Source organism: Amblyomma maculatum, chromosome 1 (assembly GCF_055883805.1).
Source record: "Amblyomma maculatum isolate TAMU_Amacu chromosome 1, ASM5588380v1, whole genome shotgun sequence".
NCBI lineage: Eukaryota > Metazoa > Arthropoda > Arachnida > Ixodida > Ixodidae > Amblyomma > Amblyomma maculatum.
Window position 1 is genome coordinate 229,722,577 of NC_139344.1, and position 22,107 is coordinate 229,744,683.

General features: G+C 42.9%; 1 protein-coding gene across 1 annotated transcript in view; it reads left to right on the top strand.

Moving 5' to 3' along the window:
• Vps35 (Vacuolar protein sorting 35) overlaps positions 1–19,878 on the top strand; it is a 48,042-nt gene extending 28,164 nt beyond the window's left edge. The window contains exons 11-17 of the mRNA XM_084590515.1: positions 2,926–3,081; positions 3,169–3,291; positions 3,583–3,762; positions 5,549–5,788; positions 7,107–7,250; positions 16,500–16,706; positions 18,647–19,878. Coding sequence (XP_084446641.1) covers positions 2,926–3,081; positions 3,169–3,291; positions 3,583–3,762; positions 5,549–5,788; positions 7,107–7,250; positions 16,500–16,679 — 1,023 coding nt within the window. The 3' untranslated portion in view covers positions 16,680–16,706; positions 18,647–19,878. The remainder of the gene's footprint in view (positions 1–2,925; positions 3,082–3,168; positions 3,292–3,582; positions 3,763–5,548; positions 5,789–7,106; positions 7,251–16,499; positions 16,707–18,646) is intronic.
• The last annotated feature ends 2,229 nt before the right edge of the window (positions 19,879–22,107 follow it).

The window sequence follows — 22,107 nt, forward strand, 5'->3', positions numbered from 1 at the left end:
TCTGATGTCATCTTTGATCTCATTTTCAGAGCATATTAAAGAAATGGTGTCTTGAGAGAAAAAAAGAAACCTGCAGTTGAATCTTGTTATAGCAAAATAGTTCAATATAGCCAAAATTTTGTAATACAGAATTTTGCAAGCAAAGTTTGGGAAAGCAGCCTGATTTAATCACTGAAGGGACGGAAACTTGGGTAATTCTTGCTAGGGATTGCCACTGTTTTCACCTCTGCGACAGCTGATATGAATGCATGATGGCTACAACTGTCCACGATGCTGTAGACTCACTTGAAAGGCATACTCATGCTGACCACCGGGTTAACAACCATCCATGCCACTGGCGGTATCTTCTTTGGCGGTGAGCCGCACCGCACCAGTGACTTGTGTACTGCAGCAAAGCCTGCCACCTGTGATCTGAGCGAGCATCACTTGACGCTGGGAGTGCGATGTGTTTCATGTCAAATCACATTCAATATTTAAAGTGAAAATAACATGGGTTGTTAAAAATATTCAAGAAAAGTTTGATGCGGAAGTAATTCATATAGCAGTGTTTGTTATATCGAGGTTTGTCTGTACATTGAAAACGAAACTTCAATTTTCTAATTGCAAGTCAGATGATGCAGTGTGTCCATATACAACATAGAAGGCTGAAAATTTGTTAGAGGGCTAACAATGCTTAGTAGGCAAGGTAAATAAAGAATTAATACTTATTATTTTAATACCTCTGTCACTCATGCCTTCCTGAATGTCCATAATTCTGTGGCTACAACTTTTTTGAAGGCCATTCACTCACGCTACTGCCTTGCATGGGAATCAGTGGTCATTGAATATTATGCAGGGTGCTGGACACTGTAAACTATTCAAACTGCGTTTATGAAAAGCACCTAGAGTGAAGCAGTAGGAAAATTAGAAGTCTCATATTAACCCTTTGAGTGTCGCACATTTTTGAAAAAAAAATTTACCCCCGGTGTCAAATTTTTTGTTGCCGATTTTAAGCAAACAAAATTGTGAAAATCTGGATAGATAAAAAATATATAGAGAGAGTATTAGTCATAGCATCAATAACACCAGCTGAACGGGAGAGCAATGACACCCCGTGAGTGTCGATAAGCTGAGAGAGCACCAACAAAGATAAAAAGACTTCACAGGCCTCCGCTAGCGTTGTGATCACGCGGAGGAACTGAAACCACGAGGGGCAAGTCACCGCAAACAGTGCGCAACACGACAGTCATAGTCAGTTTTCCTTTGCAAGATGGTAGCATAGACAATATTTAATACTTCTTGTAGATTCTAGAAGACGGCAGCACCTCCCTGTAAATGTCTATCTTCAGAAGGGTGCAAAATTTCACACCTTGCTGCCCACATTGCACTTCTTTTTACTCGTACATAGCTTAGATTTAAAGAATAATGTGATCAATTCTTTAGAAATATTATCTACCGCTTTAGAAGCATGAACAGAAATCATTATTGCTGTAAATGTTTTTGTTTGTTTTTTCTTTTTGCAGGAGAAACATGAAGGTACTTGAGGCATATGTTCAGGTTGAGTGTGCGGGTATTTACACAGTTTGCGAAGTGTGGGAATTCCTTAAAGCACGCTCTTTTATGGTGGTACCTAGAAGCAAATGTTTTTTATTAGCACAGATCTCATTGTATGTTTTGTTTCCGTGTTCATTTTGCCTTTCATTTGATGTTTTTACGTCACTTTCAGTTTGAGTTGGCAATGTCTCTTCATGCAGGACATTTTTAGGCCATACATAAACCTTCTGACATGACTACAGATCACTGTACCATGTGTCATAGTAGAGTTGGCAGTATGGCTTCAGCTCGCCTGCGTTGGTACGTCCTATGTATGGGAAGTTTATTTGGCTCTGTGCATTTTAATTTCTTTTTGAGTCAGAGAACCTATTACTTGAGAAACTAGTGGAACATTGCCACCTGTGAAATTCTTTTTCGGGGTAATAGTGATTTTCTGTTCAATTTAGTAGAGGGACATGTGCAGTGTAAAGGGGGGGAAAAAAAGCTTTATTTTCTGAACTGCACAACCTTGATTGTTGCTCATTCGCATATAAAGAAATCTGAGCCAGAAATTATTGGGAATTTATTAAAAAAAAAACTGTTAAAGTACTCGCTGTGGCTGTGAGAGGTGCAAATTTAATTTTCAAGCATCTGATGCTTCAAAGCATGGCGTTGCCTGCAGTAAAGCTTGTGCAAGCTGTTTATTTCTCTCCAGGGCACACTTTGCCATTTTACACTTTCAAGAAGTAATACTAATAGTAATAATAATAATAAAACAAAACATTTAACCACCAAAACAGAGCTTTTTCACTGAACCCTTTTGCAGTTTTCAAAAATTTTTCGTCACCTTATTTTGGGCCAAAGATGGCATTTGTGCACAAATTTAATGTAGTTTTTATTTGTCAGTATCAGATTTGGCCTGAACAATACTTATTGAGTGTGGAATGTGGCTTATAAAGGTTTTAATGCAGTCAGTAATATGTTTATTCAAACTTTTAAGCATGTTCAGGCACCAACCACAAAGAATGATGTAGGAGAAGGTTACATGCTGAGGGAATGACGTTACTTTGTTTTTCTTTTTGCACGAGAAACACAAAGGTACTTAAGGTATATACTCAGGTTGAGTGTGTGGGTAGTTACACAGTATGTGAAGTGTGCGAGTGTTAGTGGAGTGTTGGAGACAAAAACAATTTTGCACTGCTCTGTTAATGCTGACTTATATGTCCAGCAGCTGCACAAATGCTAAAACCATGTATGGAAATAGTGGAAATATAAGTGGTGCATTTTTCAGGGTGCATGTGCCCTGAAATTTAAGCATGAAAAAAGAGAGGTTAAGTCCAAGGAAGTGCAGGTTTATGTAGTTGACGCTGCCAAGTAGTAGTTAACCTCCGTGGCCTTGGTTGATTTTCCTAGGCAGACCAGGTGCTGACCTTGATAAGCCCACTGGTTCAGGACCAGCCAGATCAGCCAGACGAAGAGGAAGACCCAGAGGACTTCTTGGAAGAGCAGGTGCTGGTTGGGCGTTTTGCAAACCTGATGGTGTCAGACTCACCCGACCAACAGTACCTGGTGTGTACCATTGGCATTTGACGGAAAGGGCTTGCATATTGTGCATTATTTCAAAAGTGCCATTTTGTGTGCATCTTCTAATTTTAGATCGTGATGACTGCCAGGAAGCACTTTGGCAGTGGAGGCAACAAGCGCATTCGCTACACATTGCCTCCACTTGTCTTCCAGTCGTATCAGCTGGCTTTCAAGTACCGCTCCTTGAGTGACCAGGTATGACACGTACTGTGCATGTAAAATGGCTTGTGTATTAGTCCTGCTATTTTCAAGTGTAGGCCACCATCTTGCAGCTGGACTTCAAGAGGCATAGCAGTGCCATAAAACTTTTTTTTTTAATTTATGTAATGTATATAAATGGAAGCCATTACTGATGAGTAGGAAGTGCTTCTTTCAGGTGTTACATTTTGCTTGTTCTATATTAGGCATTAGGACTGATGCACGATTGATGATCAAGGAAAATCCACCCTGACCATCATTGTGTTGACTGCTTTTCTTCACATGCAGGATGACAAGTGGGAGAAGAAATGCAACAAGATTTTTCAGTTTTGTCATCAAACTATCAGTGCTCTTATTAAAGCAGAGCTTGCTGAGCTGCCTCTGCGCCTGTTCCTACAAGGGGCCCTAGTAGCTGGGCAGATCAAGTTTGAAAACTATGAAACTGTCGCCTATGAATTCATTTCACAGGTGATTGCATTTTACATGCTTGCCTTTATTTTGCTTTTTGCTCCGCCCTAAACGGAAGAGGCTGCTCCGGTTAGTTACGATGACCCAAGTGTTCAAGCAGTAAGCAGTAGCCTCACAGCTGTCATTACGGGGTCTGCCATAAAAGTTGGTGTTAGGATAGCTAGACAGGATACCGATAAGCTCTTTCAGGAGACGAAATATCTGATTAAGATACGCTTAAGTATTAAAGTCTGTAACACCACAGACAGGATAGAGCTAGCAAAGCTACCAAAGTTTCGCCTTTGTAGGAACACTGCCACATTTCTATGGAGGTAAAATGCGAGGTGCCTATGTACTGTGCGATGGCAGCACATGTTAAAGAACCTCAGCTGGCTGGAATTATCACAAGCTTTTCACTAAAGCTTCCCTTATAGCCTGATTAGCTTTGGAATGTTAAACCCCATAAGCCAAACTACACCAGAGCTGTCAGAGTCAGTTAGTGCAAGGTAACACATTAAAAAATATATATGAGAAAGTATAAAGAAAGAGAACGGTGGCCTAGTAGTAGAAGGTATCTATATTGGCAATGTAGCTACCATTGTCCTCTGTAAAGAATGCAATTGTTATTCACTGAGTGTTTACTAGAGGTATTTTGACTCATTGGCTGGGAAGAGTTGAGGATGAGTATTAATGGAGATTACTCGAGTATCTACCAAGGCGAAAGGGTATAACAGCTATCTTGCTGATACTTGCCTATCAGACAGAAACCTGGAGGCTGACGAAAATGATTCAACTTGAGTTGACAATTCGGTGAGCTATGGAAAGGAAAAATTATGGGGGACACTTAAAGGAGTATAGACACCAAAATTTGATGACATTTTTCTTATTTATGATGTGTAAGACATTCTTGTATATGGATCACCATGCAGTTTTTGCTCGCGACCACTAAATAATTTATAATTGAATTTTCTTTTCTCACCAGTTTTGGCTTCAGTAGCCAAAAGATGGCTGTGACGTCACAATCAAAGCCAAACAAACTGCGATATAATCTGACTCTTCACTTACTATGCTTCCTGTTCATGAGGCAGGCTGGCTTTAGCGTTGTAGTGAATTTGAACGAGAGTTGAACGATTATATCACTGTTTTTCATCTCTCACATGACCTAGACTTGAATTTGGCATCACAGTCATCGATCGGCTGTTGAAACCGAAAAGAAAATTCAGTTATAAACTATTTAGTGGTCGTAGGCAAATTTCAAATGGTGATCTGTGTACAATAATGCCTTGCGCAGGATTACAAAATATAGAACTCGAATCCGGATTTTTGGTGAATGGGGTCTTTAATGCTATTGCATTAAAATTATGGGTGTAATGTTAAGAGACAGGATGAGAGTAGATTTGGCCAGGAAACAAATGCTAATTAAGGGCATACTAGCCAAATCAAAAAGAAATGGGCATGGGCAGGGCATGTAGTGCAAAGACAAGTATCACTGAGGCTGACTGACCAGATTGTAAAGAAAGCATAGTGGGGGATGGCCCGGGAATTTGTAAACACTGAGAAGCCCCCCTCCCCTTCCCCAGAAGAAAGGGAAAAAAGGGACTTGGTGGTGTGCCACGCCCGGAGTCTGTATGAATGAGAATGCAAAAGTATAAGCTAAATCAATTTAAGTGTCATCCTTTTGGATTAACCTAAGAAACCACAGTTATGTACGCAAATGAAATGAACTTTGCAGGTTTTTTTTTTTTTTTGCCATAAACCAGAAACAAAAAAAAGGGTTCTCTTTTTTTCTCTTTGGCTATCTCTTTAGGCTTTCTCTCTTTACGAGGATGAGATCTCTGATAGCAAAGCTCAGCTGTCTGCAATAACTTTGATCATGGGCACAGTGGAACAGACCAGCTGCTTCTCTGAAGAAAACCACGAGCCTTTGCGCACACAGTGTGCACTGGCAGCATCCAAGCTGCTCAAAAAACCTGACCAGTGCCGTGGTGTGGGCCTGTGTTCGCATCTGTTCTGGTCAGGCAAGACCCAGGAGTCCGGTGGAGAAGAGGTTTGTGGTCAAGTGCTCACCTCAACTGGTTGCCTTTTTTTGCCATATATAATATAGCCTATATAGTAAAACCTTGTTGATGCATTCCTAGTTCATACAATTTCACGTTTCATGCGCTCAAAATCGAGGGGCAGTAAAAAATCTCCCGTACAGATGCACTATTTTTCTCCTGTTAATATATACCCAGGTAACACGATTTGCTGGTTACTACATTTGAAATTTCAACAAGTTGTGGTTGTACAATATGCTTTGCGATCAACCGGACAAGTGTTAACGAGCGCTCACAACGTGAAAAACTTACCATTGGCGCTCACCCGCTACAGTTGTTTTCTGCAATACCTGGGTAAAAAGGGGCAAAGAATCAAAGGCAGCCAACGAGCCAACATCCGAGGTGGCCGTTCCCGCGGAAACATGACTTTACGAGGAGAATTGTGGTGGCTTCTTTGCGGTTCCTTAATGGCATAGAGTTAAACCACTTGATGAGTACAACTTGATGAGCGGGCCAGGTATGGAGGACACAGCATGAGTGAAAACGCGGTGACTGTAAGCCAACATGTCACTGTTGTAAGGGGGCAAATCATCCAGAAAACCAAAGAAGCAATCTTGGTTCGTCATTGTCTTCTACGAACCTGATTTGTTACTAAATCTCTTCCACGCTTGGGGCAGTGCAAAAACGCACTGAATTCTATGAGAGCTAAAAAAGGACCAGTTCATGCTTGATGTCTGTAATTGATAATCTGCTTTTATGCTGTGAAAATCTCAATGGTAAATGCTTTTGTACCTCATTTAGCGGTTACATTTTTCAAAATCGGGCAGTTTGGATGTACGGTGTGCTGGATAAGTTTTTTGTGCATCAAAAAAAAATATATATCATCAATGAGGTTTTACTCTATCATGAAAAGCATCTGGATGAGAGATCAACTCCAACTTTTAACTCTTGGACCACCTCAGCACCTTTGGATGTAAATTTGAAAACATTATTGGGAACCGACTAGACATTTCAGCTGATCCTGCTTTTGAAACTGATGTGCCGCTCTTGGCACAATATTTTGTAGCTTTCTTGCAACAAAAGTATACTCTGAATGGCAATTTTTTTCGTTGCACTTAGAATTTCACATGCCACTTGTTACGAGAAGGCAGATATAGGTATTAGTTTTAAGCCATTGTGACATAGATTTGATGTGAATTTAACTTTTTTTTTTTTTTTTTTTTCCAACATCTTGGCAATCTTGCACCTTGAGTGCAGTGAATACCTGGAAATTGATACTATTTCTCATTCAGTTCTGCATAACTTAGTGAATGATTTGTTTACTTTCAGATGCATGATGGCAAACGAGTTGTTGAATGTCTCAAGAAAGGCCTTCGTATTGCTACACAATGTATGGATTCTTCAGTTCAGGTGCAGCTCTTTGTAGAGCTGCTGAATTACTATATTTACTTCTTTGAAAAAGGCAATGAACAGGTGAGTGCTGCTGAGCTCCTTCCCCTCTAAGTATAGAAACCAAGCCAGCTGAGATATTGAAGGCTGGTACATAATAAGGCTGTTTGGATTCCTTGAAGTGACTATGCTAACCAGGATTGCTAAAATAGGGCAAAGCTAGGCTGAATTGATCAGCTCATAGTGGGAACGGTGTTAGTCCAGTGGACGTTTAGGCGAATCTTCAATCTTGGAATTGTCAACTTGTCCCTTTATGTGCCTTCTTCTCAAGGCAAGCATTTTGTATGTTTGGAAAATTTGAGTGTGCTGGCACTAGAGCTCCCATTCATTGACTTCACCAATGTCTATCTGTTTGTGTCTGTCTGTCTGAAGCCTTTGGCAGGAGCTGCCAACTTGGGCAGCACTTTCGAGATGGAAATAGTACCCACCGTGACATGAATCCCAATTCAGACACGCTGCTCCTAGACCGTACAGGCACTCTCGTATGGCTTCGTTAAAGTAGGGCTGTATATCCAAGCCGGGGGGTCTTTCACATAATGCGGTAGGTTATGACTGTATGCTAATGAGTATGCAAGACTCAAAACTGAAACCGAAGAGCTAGCACACCTATTTGTTGCATTTGGCATAACCACACTAAATCAGCGGTCCTTTCTTTTTTTACCCATTCTTTAACTCATTAGGCTAGAAAAATAATTGCTAGCATGCCCAGAATTCCTACTGTACAGTCAGCCACTTTTTTAAAAGTATCACGTGAGTGTTGAATGGCCGGCGCTGCTGTGCCGGAAGACCTAGCAGAGCAGAAAGCATGCGAGAGCGAGGGCTGGAGTGAGTGCAGTCTGCTTGGCTGTCGTGATGAGTGAGAGTTAACCTCTGCTCGTAATCTCCTGTTACGCATCGAATTCGCAAGAAGCTACGACCAACTAGTTCTCATTTGCTGCGTATAGTAAGGGTGTTATCACTTAAGAGCACATAATTGTGTTAAACATCCTAGTGTGCCGAAGTAACCAGTTACATTTGTTACGAAAAAATGCAGAAGACCCTCCATATCAGTGTACTAATTTGGTTTAGTGCCATTGTGATTCTACCCGTAAACAAAATGGGCGCCAAGTGGCATGCTTGGAACTTTGTACGCTTGCACCAGTCAGAGTACAGTTACGAAGCAGATCGAACATGAAACATATGTTTTTCGCAACTTGGCCATTGATTTTGTTTTGTGTGGTTAGTTCACACGTCACAGAACAGTGAAGTAGACGACCCTGGCTGAAGCAGCATGATTGGTGCGCATATTTGTTCTCTCTCCCGATTCCCACCCTGCTTCGCCTCGGTGCCGCTATGCTGGAAGCAGACACTTGCACAGTACTTTTTATTAAAAAATTGACGGACTGTAGAGTTTTGGCTGTGTGATAGTACATGAGGTAAAATTGGGGTATTTCTGAGGGCTACTATTTGTGTCGGGAGCTGTGTTCTGGTTTTAGTGCATGTAAGTGTTGTATGCAGTACCACATATTGCACACCAATTAGCTAAAGCAGTGCAAACATTTTTGGAAGGTCTGCTGTTACAAAGAAAGTATGGTACTATCAACAAAAGCAGCGCAGTCTGCACTAGCAGTTTTTTGCCCATTCTTGAGGGCCTAGTGGTTCGTTGGTCTCAGATTATGGCTTGAGCAACTGTGGAATTCTTGAAGCCATGCTAACCAGCCTTGGGGAAATTTACTCCAATGCCTGAAGCCATGTTAATTTCAACCTGCATGTATGACTGGTGGGATCACTGCAGGGTCACTGCAGTTGGTTGAAGCTATGACTGCTCTGGAGGCTTTATAACTGTTCAGTGCTGTTTAGGAGGAAGTATTTAAAATGTCATTTCAGTTCGATGGGTAAGCTGATTTTGCTGCCTTCTGTATGTGGTTGAAATTCTACAAGCTCTAGTTTTTTGCCACTACATTTTTTCACCACTCTTATGGTCTTTGCCTGAAGACTCAGCTGAAAGGGGCAGTGAGAACAAATTTGAAGTTGTCCTTTATAGATAGGTAATTGCTTTCTAACAGTAGAGACCAAACAGCTCTTCTAAGCTAGTTTAGGTCATGAAACAAAATACAAGCACCTGCTTCATCACTGGGCAATTTTGCAAGTAACCGGCTTGCATTGACATCATTCCTGGAGTGCTACACTGCCATTGACGTCAAAATAGCAGCAAGTTGTCAGTTTGAATGTCGCGACTTAAAATCGAATGGTGGTAATATTCTCATTCAATTTTCTCTGCACTAATAAATGCCTTTGTTGCCACATAAATGTTAACATACACGAAGAGTCAGAGAATCAATTTTTACTGTCTTTTGCTGCCATATAAATGTTAACATACACGAAGAGTCAGAGAATCAATTTTTATTGAACAATAGTGGCATGGAATTGTCCTTTATATCTTTTTAATTAGTAAATCCTACATTGCAAAGGTAATAAGACAACTAGGGGTGTGTGAATATTGAAATTTTTGAATACGAATTCAATACGAGTATGGAGAAAAAGTGCCTTTAGATTTTGAATTGAATATTGAACATCTGATCAGTGAAAGAAAAATGAAAAATAGCAGTGTTCATTGTGTTTATTGACCGGAAAAATTAGCTGTTGTTTAGATCTGGTTAAACCTGGATGGAAGTGGAATCTTCTTTTGCCTGCTACTTTATTCTCCTATCACGTCCTTTCAGTCTATGGCGCTACATTATTGGGAACACTTCAGCTCAGTCTTTAAAGGTATGATGCGAGAGCGTAAGCTACCAGCTCACATATAGCCCACTTTTAAGGCTTTTTTAACCAGACTGTATGGACGTGCATGAGTGTCCTAGGGGTAACGTGAATGCAAAGGGCAGGCTGATTCTGATATCCTCCCATGTGAAAGGAGCGACCTGAGTTGGTAGCTCTTGCCTGTGGCATAGGGGTAACGTGAATTCAAATGTCATGGCAGGCCGATTCTAATGTCACTCTCCCACATGAAAGGAGAGGCCTGAATTGACGCTCTTTCAGGCACCCACCAACACTGACGCTGAAGGCTCGAGTTGGCTGCCGTAGTGAAGCTTCCGCTTAAAAAAAATGTTTGAATGAGCCAAAAGCTTTAGGCACACTGTCGGGACCATTGAAGAAAAAAGCCTCCACTACCAGATTGAAGGGTTTTGTAGCAGAGGACCCTCGTAAAGGCCTTCGCTACCCTTTTCGCAGTGTGATGCAGTTGCAGTGGTGCCTCTTCACGAAACGGCCCCATTGCGTTTTAACTTTCCTGCCCGCAGAAAAAGTGGGGGTTTTTGGGTGGTGTCATTAATATATTTTTCTTTAACAAAACTTGCTTGGTACAGGAGTGTCTAGTATCAAATTGTAGAGGAGGAATTCCTCTTCACAACAGTATTAGTGACAATCAATATATTAAGTGATAAAAAAAAAAAGCTGTCAGAAAGAAATTGTAGTTAAAAAAAAAAACAAAAGCATCAAAGTTTCTTGACACAAATAAAAGAAAACATTTAACATATACGTTTTTTAAAACAGCGACAAATGCAACATTGCAGCAAATTCTAGCTTCCTGTGTACAGTATTTGCCGAGTTGGGAAAGAAAACAGTAGTCAAGGTCGACTCCTGCCTGTCTTCTAGCGGAAAACGAGACTCTCTGCGCTGGCGGCATTTAGTAATCCCGCCTGAAAGATGTTGGCATCCTGCAGGTAACAGCTGTGACCTTCAGAACACTGATCTCTTTCAATCGGCGCTCAGCAAAACCGGAAGTTTTCGGGGGTGAAAGCGAAACTTAAACATGGCTGCTGATGTACCCGGTCGGTTTGACACAGTTTCGCTATCGGTGCTGAAGTCTGAGTAGCTGAATTCGCCTTCTGAGTCATCACTGCTGCTGTTTGCATCCAAAAACAAGCTCTCAGATGCGTCAAGTTTCGTGGAAACTTGCTGTTTCCGCGCAGCAGTAGCGCGTGACGTCGACGCCTTGATGTAAACAAGGAGCCCTGATCACCTGACTCCGGAGACCATCTAAAAAAAACCAAAAGCGAAGCTGAAAGAAGGATTCCTCTATTTCCCACTGAATGACTCCACTTGTCGAGGATCGTTTTGAAAGCTGGAAAATTCGAATCGTGAAACCATCGATAGCGGGCTATCGATGGGAATAGGCGCAAACAGGAAAGTGTTAAGGATGCTTCACGGCACAGTAAATGCGGTGAAGCCTCACTGGGAAGTGTGCAGTGTAGCAAAATTGCGAGTGACGAGCGCAAAGTTTCAGCGTACTGGAAGCAGCATGTAGGTGCATGCAAGGTATATATGTGTAAGCATTAGAATAGCATGACACCACCCCAAAATAAACAATGATGGTCCGTGCCTGCCATAGCATGCACGAATTGTGCGGCAACCACTGTTCCGTGAAATTCAGCTTTGGGGGGGTCTGTTGCGGTGATTTCTGGCTGTGCAGGTCCTATCTCTAACGCCCTAGTTCCAGGACTGCATATCTAGTTCGAATATTTCGAAATAAGGGGGTCGAATTAGCAGGATTTAATTATATCTGAGGACTTTAAAATATCTGACAGTGGTCGAATATTTGAAAATTTTCAAATCAGTTTTTCTAATCAATTGGAATCGAATAACAAACATTCGATTCGTATTCAAAATATCGATTATTTGTACACCCCCTAGATCACAAAAGCGAAGTGAAAACGCTTTTTGCCAGTTCTATCAAGGACTTTGCTTTGCACACACTGTCAGGAACGATAAGAGTTGCTTCAAAATCAAAAGGCCTCCTTTCCACACTGACGCAGAAGTAGTAGCACCCTCTTCACTAAACGCCGCCGTTGCATTTTGAGGATGCTTAACTGCATGATCAACACGGTGAAACGGGAAGGATGAGTGCTTAGTTTCAGTGTACTGGAAGCAGCGCATGCATGCATGCAAAGGATACATGTGTAAGCATTAGAACAGCATGACGCCATTGCAACTAAAAACAATGACTTGCTAAGCAGCTTACGAGAAGGTGCAGCTAGCTGATGCGCATGCCGGTTGCAGCTGCGGGATGACTGAAAGTTAAGGAAAGCGAACTCGAAACTATTTGGCTGAGCTTTATTTCAGAAACGAAGAACTTCCCATCATCGTCATGCCTGCCATAGCACCCACAAAGTGTAGGGGCACCACTTTTTCAAGCAATTTGTTTTGGCGATTACTGGCTGCACGGGGCATACCTTGATGCGATCTGTTGTCTGAATTATCCAGTACAAGCTAACTATCTTCGAATTGCATGGACATCGGCTGGAACCACGCAACTGGTTAGAATTTTCCTAATTACTGAGGGGTTGAATTAATGAGATCTTACTGTATGTGAAGACTAGAATATTTGGCAATGTTTGAATATTCGAAAGTTCTAGGTGTATTCAATCAAATTTTGAATATTTGGAAAACTCTATCAGTTTCTTGTACTGAATACAAATCAAATAGCAAAATTTATTTGGAATTCAAAATATTTTGCACACCCCTGAAGATAATTACATTCCAACAATTACAACATTTCTTTTGTTCCCTTAAATGTCAAGTAATGAGGTTTCGCAACCTAGCACTTTATATTACGTGAAACGTATACAGCTCGTTCAGTTGAAAAGCCTTCGTCATACCCCATTTTCTGCTTTGGTGTTGGGAGTGGTTGGAAGTGTTTGAATGTGGCAAGAAAAATGGAGGTCGTAGTTGTGTAGTAGGGCTAGGTAATGTATGGCAAGTGTTTTAGGTGATTGATGGCCAGTACTATAGCCATAATTGATGCAATTATCAATAATTAAATACGATGTAGCACTGTGCTCCCGATTTTTTCCCCACGACAGCGAGGCCGGATTTTCAGTGAACGGCCTTTAATGCCCGTTTTAACAAAAAAACAAAGGTTTGAGTCATTGCATCATAGCTCATAACTAAAAAAATTAAGTGGTAATCCATTGTGCCATAGTCTTTCATACTAAGTATGCTGAGTCACTGTGTCATACATAGTCCATCGTAGCTAAGAGAGTAGATTAAGCAAACGAATGTATGCTGTATCGTCTGCGTCTGCCCTTAAGTCGAAGCTTAAGTGTCCTAACCTTTTGTGCCACTCATGCCAATCATGTCTTTCACTTTGTTACTCATTTTATATGACTGCTCCCTTCCCCCCCACCCCTAAATTTCACATTGTCATGCGCTGCCAATTAGTCCTGCCATCGCCCTCACCCCTGCTTCACGACACTGCTTCCTTCTTTATTTTTGTTTTTCTCGTTCATGGTCGGTTCCCTTGCAGCAACTTGTTACACCCTCCCCCACCCATCCCCTGCGCCTGCGTCCAGCGGCGACGCTTCTTGAAAATTCTCCATAAATTTTTTTAACTTTTAGAGAAACCCAACATTTTCAAGCCAGCTTGACTCCTTATTCAAGGGTGACACAGGGCTTGTTGTATGCAGCTATAAGTAAATGAAAGGAGAAGGGAGAAGGAACAATATGCAGGAGGGGGGGAGGAGGAAAGGGAGTGCGTGTTGAAAATGGTCCGAAGATGGAATTTTCTGGCAATTGTTCCCGTTGTAGCGCCGCTTGCTTACTTTAGTGACTGCTTGTGTGAAGCAAAAGTACTAGTTCAAGCATTTCCGCACGATGTTGACGAGAAAACATGTCAGAGAAATTTGTCTGTGGTTGACTAAATTGGATGCTGCTGTGTCCGTGTCTGTTTAGCGCTATGTGGGAAGTGAACTGTCACCAACTCGCCCAAGCTTCCATTCTGCCATAGAACAGTCTTTGCCCGTGCACTGCACTGCTGATTACGACTGCCTTTTCTGAGAGATCTTTTTGAAGCGGAAGCTTCACTACGCCAGCCAGCTCGAGCCTTCAGTGTCAGTGTCTGTTTGCCCTTGAGCAACTTGAAGGTCAAGCCTTAGAGCGAAGTCACGTAGGCCATAGATGCAACTATGGTTGACCACATGATAGGTCAAAGGTCAACCAAAAGGCGAATGGTCAAGGGTCACCTACTAGGTTTGCGGCGCCGGGAACAAGGGTGGAACAATGGGCAGGACTACATTAACAGGTTGATGGATCGTGCCCCGATGTCATGATTGACGTCAGGAGCAGTATATAAGCGAGTAGGAAAGACGGCCAGGCAGAATCGCGAGCATGACGTTGGCAGGCAGTAGTTGGCAGCTGACATGGCCGAGCACTAACTGGACGTCGAGTTGCGAGACATTGGAGGTGCCAACTCGGTCTATATCCTTTCACATGGAAGAGTGATATCAGAATCGGCCAGCTGCCAGGACCCTTGCATTCACGGTATGCCTAGGCCATGCAGGCACGTTCATACGGCTTGGTTACAGCTGAGCTATGTGGGTTGGCAGCCTATGCTATCGCGTTATACCCTTAAAGGCGGAGCTTAAGTGTTCCCCATAATTTTGAAGCGGAAGCTTCACAAAACCTCAAATTAAACCACTGCTTAACCGTGTGATTAATCACAAGTTCGGCCACAGGCGTAGCGAGGCAAAAGAAGCTTACACTTTCGTCCAGGTTTAACGAGAGCTAAACCACAGCTAATTTTTCAAGACTTGGGTTACTTAGGAGCTATTTACACTCTATGATGAACGAAGACGACTTAGTCTGCTTGCCACTACTTTACGCCTATCGAGAAATAGCTGTAGCAGCTTTGGAAGTCATCGAGCATTTGAAAAGTGCCGTGGAGAGTAGGCTTTGTTCTTTAATAAAAGTTTTGATTTCATTGCTATGTGCAAAAATGCGACGCGTGGTATTATTTTCGAGTCAGCTGTCACCTCGCATAGAAACAAGCAGCTTTGCATGCGTTTCACAATGTACGTAAATCACGCGCAGATTCATATGCACATTGCAAATCTGAGAAATTTCAGCTTTTATCTGTTCATTCAGATACAGGCGCTATGGTTCATCTTTATCTATGCTTTGTCTTGCTAGCCTTAGCCCCTTGGACGAAACGAGGAAGCTGGTCAGACTAGCCTTTCTTGAGTCATATTTTTTCAAACTTTACAATCATCCCACTGATCGCCTGTATTTGTAAGAACATGCACCAATCCAGTTTTTTTTTCCGTGCACAAGATTGGAATGAAATATATATTACTAAAACTGATCGTTTTGTATCTGTTCTACTGTACATTTTTTCTTTATATTAAACTTATTGTAGTGATCTCCCCTGCTTGGGCATGGTATGCCCGCAATGTTTCCTGAATAAGAATAGATTTATACATTTTTTTATTTTACTAGTAAGCTCGCCCCCCCCCCCCCCCCCCCCCCCCCTCCTCCTCCTACAGGTATTGTTCTGAAGCCCCTTAAAAATTTTTTGCCTACGCCACTGGTGGAATCTGCTATTTTGTCTAATCAAAGAGTATACATTTCTGGGCATGACATGTTTTCCTTTGTGTTGCTGAGTCTGAGTCTATAAATTTTAAGTTGGAAAGACCATTAACTATTTTGAAGAAAAAAAAAATTTGCCTGCTTGTCTTCTACATTGAAATGTTATTCCATACTGAATGTATGTTCATTTTGATATTAGAAGGAATTTTTTTGTCTTATTCTTATTCAATTTGCACCCAGAAATTTCAATATTTGCATGCCTTTTTGTCACTTTAAATAATGGAACCGCCATTCATGGTAATCGAAGAGGATTTATAATGTTGGTTTTCCTAAGGTGTTGCTTGTCGGACTTTCTCCGTGGTTGCTTTGGTTTCTGTTGCCATGAATACTTTTAAAAGCCACATGTTTTTACAAGTGACTGTCCTGTTTTTGCAGATGTGCTGTTCAGTAACATGGCAATATGAAAATTGCCATTTGGTCTCATAGCTGTGGCGTTTTTTGTCCTCTACTGATATGGAATGCAGTGGAGGCCTAGAGCGTGTGAAAATTGTGGACACTGGGGCTTTAAGATGGTCGTTGTAGGATTGCTGTATGCCACCCTGCAGAGTAGTCATTACTTGCATGCATTCTGGCTTTAGTGCTGTTACCTTTGTTGTTTCTCGTATTTGGGAGCCTGAGATACCAATAAAACTTAGTAAAGAGGCATGTTTTAAATGATTACTCTTTGGCATATTCTTGTTATGGTTTGCAACTTTTGATCGGCTAGTTATTATGGTAGGGAAGAAAAGAACATGTTTTGGCATTTTTGTTACTTTTGCTCTATTCATACCAAGGTTGCAGCATTCTTGATAAGCTACATTGTCTGCGTGGTGTAGCCATTTATGGTTTCATTTGTGATGGTCACTGTGGGAACGTTTTTGTTACATTTTTTAGATCAAAACAGATACCATCAGCCAACTTATCGGAAAAATTAGGGAGGAGCTTCCCCAGCTTGAAGCCAATGAAGAGACTGATCAGATCAAGAAGCACTTCCAGAATACCTTGGATCACCTGCGGGCTCGTATGGAGTCTCCAGATGCAGATGGTCCATCTTACACAGGGCTGTCACTATGAATGGAAATCCAGCAAAGACTTCTTCAGGTGAGCTACTTGACATCAAGTTCTGCCCTTGACATCAAGGACATGTACTACATCTTACTCAAAAGGTTTCCAGGGTTGCAGCAGCTTGCTTCAGGACTGTTTAGGGAGGTTCTTAGCATTCCTTGTCACTCTAAAGCTCTGGAGAAGTGTGGAGGATGATAGTTCACCTAACTGTGCTGAGCTTGGAGCTGAATGGACCAGCTACAGCCTTGGCAACGTGAGGTGTTGTCACGTGTTGTGATGACAAACATGTGAATGAAATGATGATGACAACAGGCATGTTTATAGCATTTTAACCTGGGTTAACATGGATTTAACCCTAGACTGGGGCTGTGTGCGAAGGCAAAATGTCTGATCACTCAGGTGACAATACATAGTTTGTATGTTTTGGGCAGCAGCAGTACCATCTTAGCATTAAAATATTATAACGACATGCTTGTGTGCTAATTTACTTACGTATTGTAGTAAAATGATCCAAATTTGTGTGTTGCTTGTTTGTTCTGGACTGGCTTCTATTCATGGTACCGTTTGGAATCGTTTGCCATGGAGACAGAACTGTTGCCAATTTGTGATTTAAAATGCATTATATTCACTATTGCAGTTTTTTAATAGCTGCAAAAATTAACCACTGCATATGCTTAATAAATTCGCGGTTCATCACTGAACTCAAATCAGGTGCTGTCATATAAACTCATATAAGCTGCTCATTTTTTAAGTCGTGCAGCTTCTTTGTACAGTTTTTAATATTCAGAAATGGTGTTTCAACAGAAGCCCTGGTAAGCTTGTGTTGCCTTGCTAAGTAGATACCGTAATAACCCGCATATAATACAAGATTTTTTTCCTCAATTTTATTGTGTCAGGTTTCTGCCTCTTATTAAATGCGGACCCAAACAAATTTCAGCCTAAAATCGCAGTTCCGGCCTTGTTATCAATAATCAGCATCAGGCTTCCAGCGAGAGGAGGTGCTATCTAGAGGTGGTGTCAGCTGTCTGTTTCTGTGGTTTTGGTTTCGATGGTTTTGGTTTCACCACGCTGACCCTGCAGTTCTTGCGACTACAGTAACCGCGATGCACACGCGGCCGGAAGGAGGTCTATCATGCCTTGCACTTTGAAGGGATGGAGAAAGGATCACTTGGCATGTTGCATGGGTCCCTCACGGGCCTCTCCAGCCATGCTGGCCATGCCCTACAGCTGAGTTATGGATGCTTCACCAGTACTCCCAAGGAGCAAGTCAGTTGCGCTTTCGAGAAATGCGGGATACCGAACGCGTTTAGAGGTACCAAAGAGCAGTTTTTTTCTGATGTCTCCAGCAAGGGACTCTCAACAAACGATACATGTACCGGACGCTGACGAGACACGTATCGAACGCTTCCTGGGCGCTCATGCCGTGCGCCTGCATGCGGTGCTGACCTGGACAGGTGCAGCACATGATGGCCGGCAGCTCGTGCATTGCCATTCGGTGTTCTAGCTGGAAGTGGCCTATTAGTTTTAGATATTAGAACAACCAGAAGACTTTATGGCTTCCGCGATTGCGATGACCTGCTCTTCTCAAGGTGCGTGCAATTCTCCGACCAAGCGTGTCGGCACGAGTAGGGGAGCAAACCAGCACCGGCACATGAAGGATTGCGGCGCTATTTGACGCCAGTTGCTGGGTGCGTTGGGTGTGAAAACTGAGCACATACGCTTCGTGGGGCAACCGTGAAATGTAGTGCAATCAATACCTTGTTGACCTTTCTGCGCTTGCATTACATGGTGATGAATTTTTTTGCTATCTGAAATTGCACCTCTCATTACAAGCGGGTTCATATTATATGTGGGTTCTTACGGCAATTTAGCTTCAGTGTAATGACCATGATCAGCATTGTTGATTTTCTTTTTGGCGCCTTCCAGTTTTATGAAAGCGCTTTAAACTTGAATTTATTTCTTTGTTTCTTTTACAGCACAGTTCCTCTGATGTACCGTCACAGCATTCTTCTCTCAGAAGAGGTGCTTAGTATCCTACCTCAGAGGGCGTGTTCAGAGAGCTTTTTTTTAGCCGACGTTTAGTTTATAGAAGTTCTGTCCTCACTTCTAATATTCATAAGGGACTGCAGGACTTGCCTTATGTCCTTCTGAATACAGCAGACAATTGCATACGCACCTAGTACCATAAATCATAAGCGTTTCATTGCAAGAATATGCTATTTTTCACTGCAAAGTCTATGCTATACTGGAGGAGTGAGATGGTGTGGTTTCTTTCCCAGTTTCTACCATGTACTATACTTGTCTGTACAGTCATTTGTGTTGTAATGAACTCTGAATAAAAATGTGGTTTGTTAGTACTGAGATGTTCAGCATTTCTGGTATAATGAGGCTGTGTAAAAGGTTTGTGGGTTTTTGCCTTCAGGATTTTTTGAATACAAAGGAGAGTATTTTCCTGTCACTTTCAAGTGTAGCCACAACAGCACTTTTATTTGTTGATATGAATGCGTTTCGGAATCAGTTTGTGACATAGTTTTTTTCCTGTTGTACTCTGTGCACCTCATTTATATTTCGCTAAACCTGTTGGTAAATGCCTTTGTAGTTCCTGCACATGTTAATGGCAGGCTGTGCATCATGACACAGTTGCATCACTTGGTAGCTTGCTTTGCATGTAAGGTGCTTACAAAGCAAGGAACATTCAAGAGTCTTGACTTCCATGGGCTATTCATTGCAAGGCAGCATTTTTGAAGGATGTTTTGTTCAGGCAGAGCCATACTTAAAATTTATAGGTTAACCTAGTGTAGAAAGTAATGTAAAATGCTCTTTTTGGAACATGTTATACATTCCTACATTCTCAAAGTTTGTTGCATTCCATATCAAATTGCACTACTATAAAGGGAAATTTGTAGACTTGCTTGCTGTAATTTACTGCAGTTCTGTTACGGCTTGTACAACACAGAAGTAAAGCAGCTGGGTCCTATTTTGGACATGCTTTCTTCCCTTGTAAAAGTGCCATGATTTCTCAAAGCTTTTTTGTTGACTTTGTATCAGAAAGAAAACTTGTGAGGTGTGACTTCGCAGTGCTGTATTTTGAGGAGCGCACAATAGAGGCAGTGGACTTGTTTCACTACTTGCCTTGTAGCATCTGGTCACTAGAGGACGTCTGTAACATGGACTTGGCGTAAATAAACTTGTCACTTGCAACATGAAACAGTGAACAATGTGGAGAAAGAAGGTTGGCTTATTTTCCTGAGCACAATGTGTCTTGCTTTGCTGACATCCATGCATGCCACGATTGATACCCGTAGCAGGTAGCTGCTTCTGAGTGTTTATTAATTGCTCACTAACCCCTCTTTTCTGATTGGTTGAAGTAGGTTTTATTTGTTCTGCAAATTACTGCTAGCTTCTCAATTTCAGTAGGTTTTTTGGCACTTGCAGTATGAATTCAGAAGTGATACTGCAGCAGGAACTTATTTGGCGAGTGAATACTTCCAAGTGAATGTAGCGTTATGCATTCTTTAGCGGACGAAATTCTGAGGTCACTGAAATTCTAGAAGTGACATTCCACCCTTGTTTGTAATGAGGCAAATGACAGCTTTTGTAGTAGTGAGTTACATTTTTAACTACGGTGGAAGCTGTTATATGTAAAGTGTTCTCTGAACAATAATTCCAGGAGCCAGATTACATATTGTCAATACAAAACCAGTGTCAAAATGCTCTCAATCCCCCCCCCCCTCCTATTGGTTGGCTCTAACTGGTGGACAGAGCGACCAATAGGAGAGGGGGATTGTAAGCGTTTTGAGAGTGAGCTGTATGCAACCCGGCCCCAGGTGTGGTATGCTCTATGCTGTTGTCAATGTGAAAGCTCGTTAATTCGAACTACACTACATGGTTCGGCCAAGCTCTGAACCATGTATAAAAAAGCCCGTTAATTCGAACGCGAGTCGGTTTCGCTACGGATAATTCGAGCTACGCACCGCCGCGTCTGGGCGGGTTGGCGCACATCACGCGGGAAAAAAAAAGAAATGGCTGAGGCTTAGCTTGGTTAAGCCTGGTCAGATGCGAGCATATTGATTGCTAAACTCAGCTCTTCTGGGCTCTCTGCAGCACGCCGCAGCCTTCGCTTTTCATTCCACCGCTCGGCTGCACTCCCTGGAGGCATCGCCACCTTTTGTGAGGGTCTACTGGAGGCGAGCGCAATCGTCTCCCCTTTATATATAAACCTGCGCTATACCACGTGGTCCGCACAGCGTGCAACCCATGGAGGAAGGAAACAACTTAGGAGAGGCCCTTGCCATTCCCAATGCATTGGAGAAAGTGTGGCGGAAGTGACGTCAAAATTTAGGGTTAGCCAAGTCGGGCCATTAGCAACGGCGAAGCGTTGCTATGAAAACTCGGGCCACTAGCAACAGCGTTGCGAAGGGCGCTAGGTACGTGAGCGTCGCGGAGAAAGAGTAAAGGAGGAGGAGTGACGTTGCAGCGTCCGGTCGCGGCGCGGCCGCGCCGGTGGCGCCGGCTTCAAAAAAATGACGTCATGGCCTCTCCTAAGCTTTCCTTCCTCCATGGTGCAACCCCAGCCGACGGCGCGAGCCGGTCCCCGTCTCTCCTCTGTCGTGACGTAAGCGTATCACGTGGTGTGACGTCACCATACCACGTGGTCCGCACGGCGTGCAACCGCAGCCGACAGCGCGAGCCGGTCCCCCGTCTCTCCTCTGTCGTGACGTCAGCGTATCACGTGGTGGACGTCACCATACCACGTGGTCCGCACGGCGTGCAACCACAGCCGACGGCGCGAGCTGGACCCCGTCTCTCCTCTGTCGTGGCGTCAGCGTATCACGTGGTGTGACGTAGCATTTCACATTTGCACGGCGTGTAACCGTCACGAAGGGCTGTGGTTTACCTCTAGCAATATGCTTCGCATAAAAAAAAAACGCGATCGGTAGGCATAATTAGAGGCTGCGCACGTCCAAAACTGGGACAGAGAATGGAACCAGGTAAAACCATGGAAGAGCGGGTAAAACTTAAATGGCGCCATGACCGGCGGCGTTGGAGGGAGGAGACTGTGACCGCGGCAAGGTCAGTGCATGGCCGCGTGGCGGCGGCTGCCTGTTCTCTTTGCGCAATCTGCGTAGCTCGCAACTAAATACTCGGTAATTCCAACCCTGTTAATTTGGAAACAGGGATAAGTACTGTCGGCGCGGTCCCAGCCAACGTCCATAAAAGGCTATGATCTCGGACGGGCACTTTTTTTTTTTTTTTTTTTGCGATAGCCACCCATCAGTCGTCAACGGAAGCACGCGAGTCAGCCGCGATCATGACGCTGGCTTTTAGCACCGTTCTTTCCGATTATTGGAGTGGCAGTAGACGGCGCCGCCCGCCCCAGTCGCTCATAGCATGGTAAAGCGAACGTACTGAAAAGGAGGCTTGCACAACCGGAAGA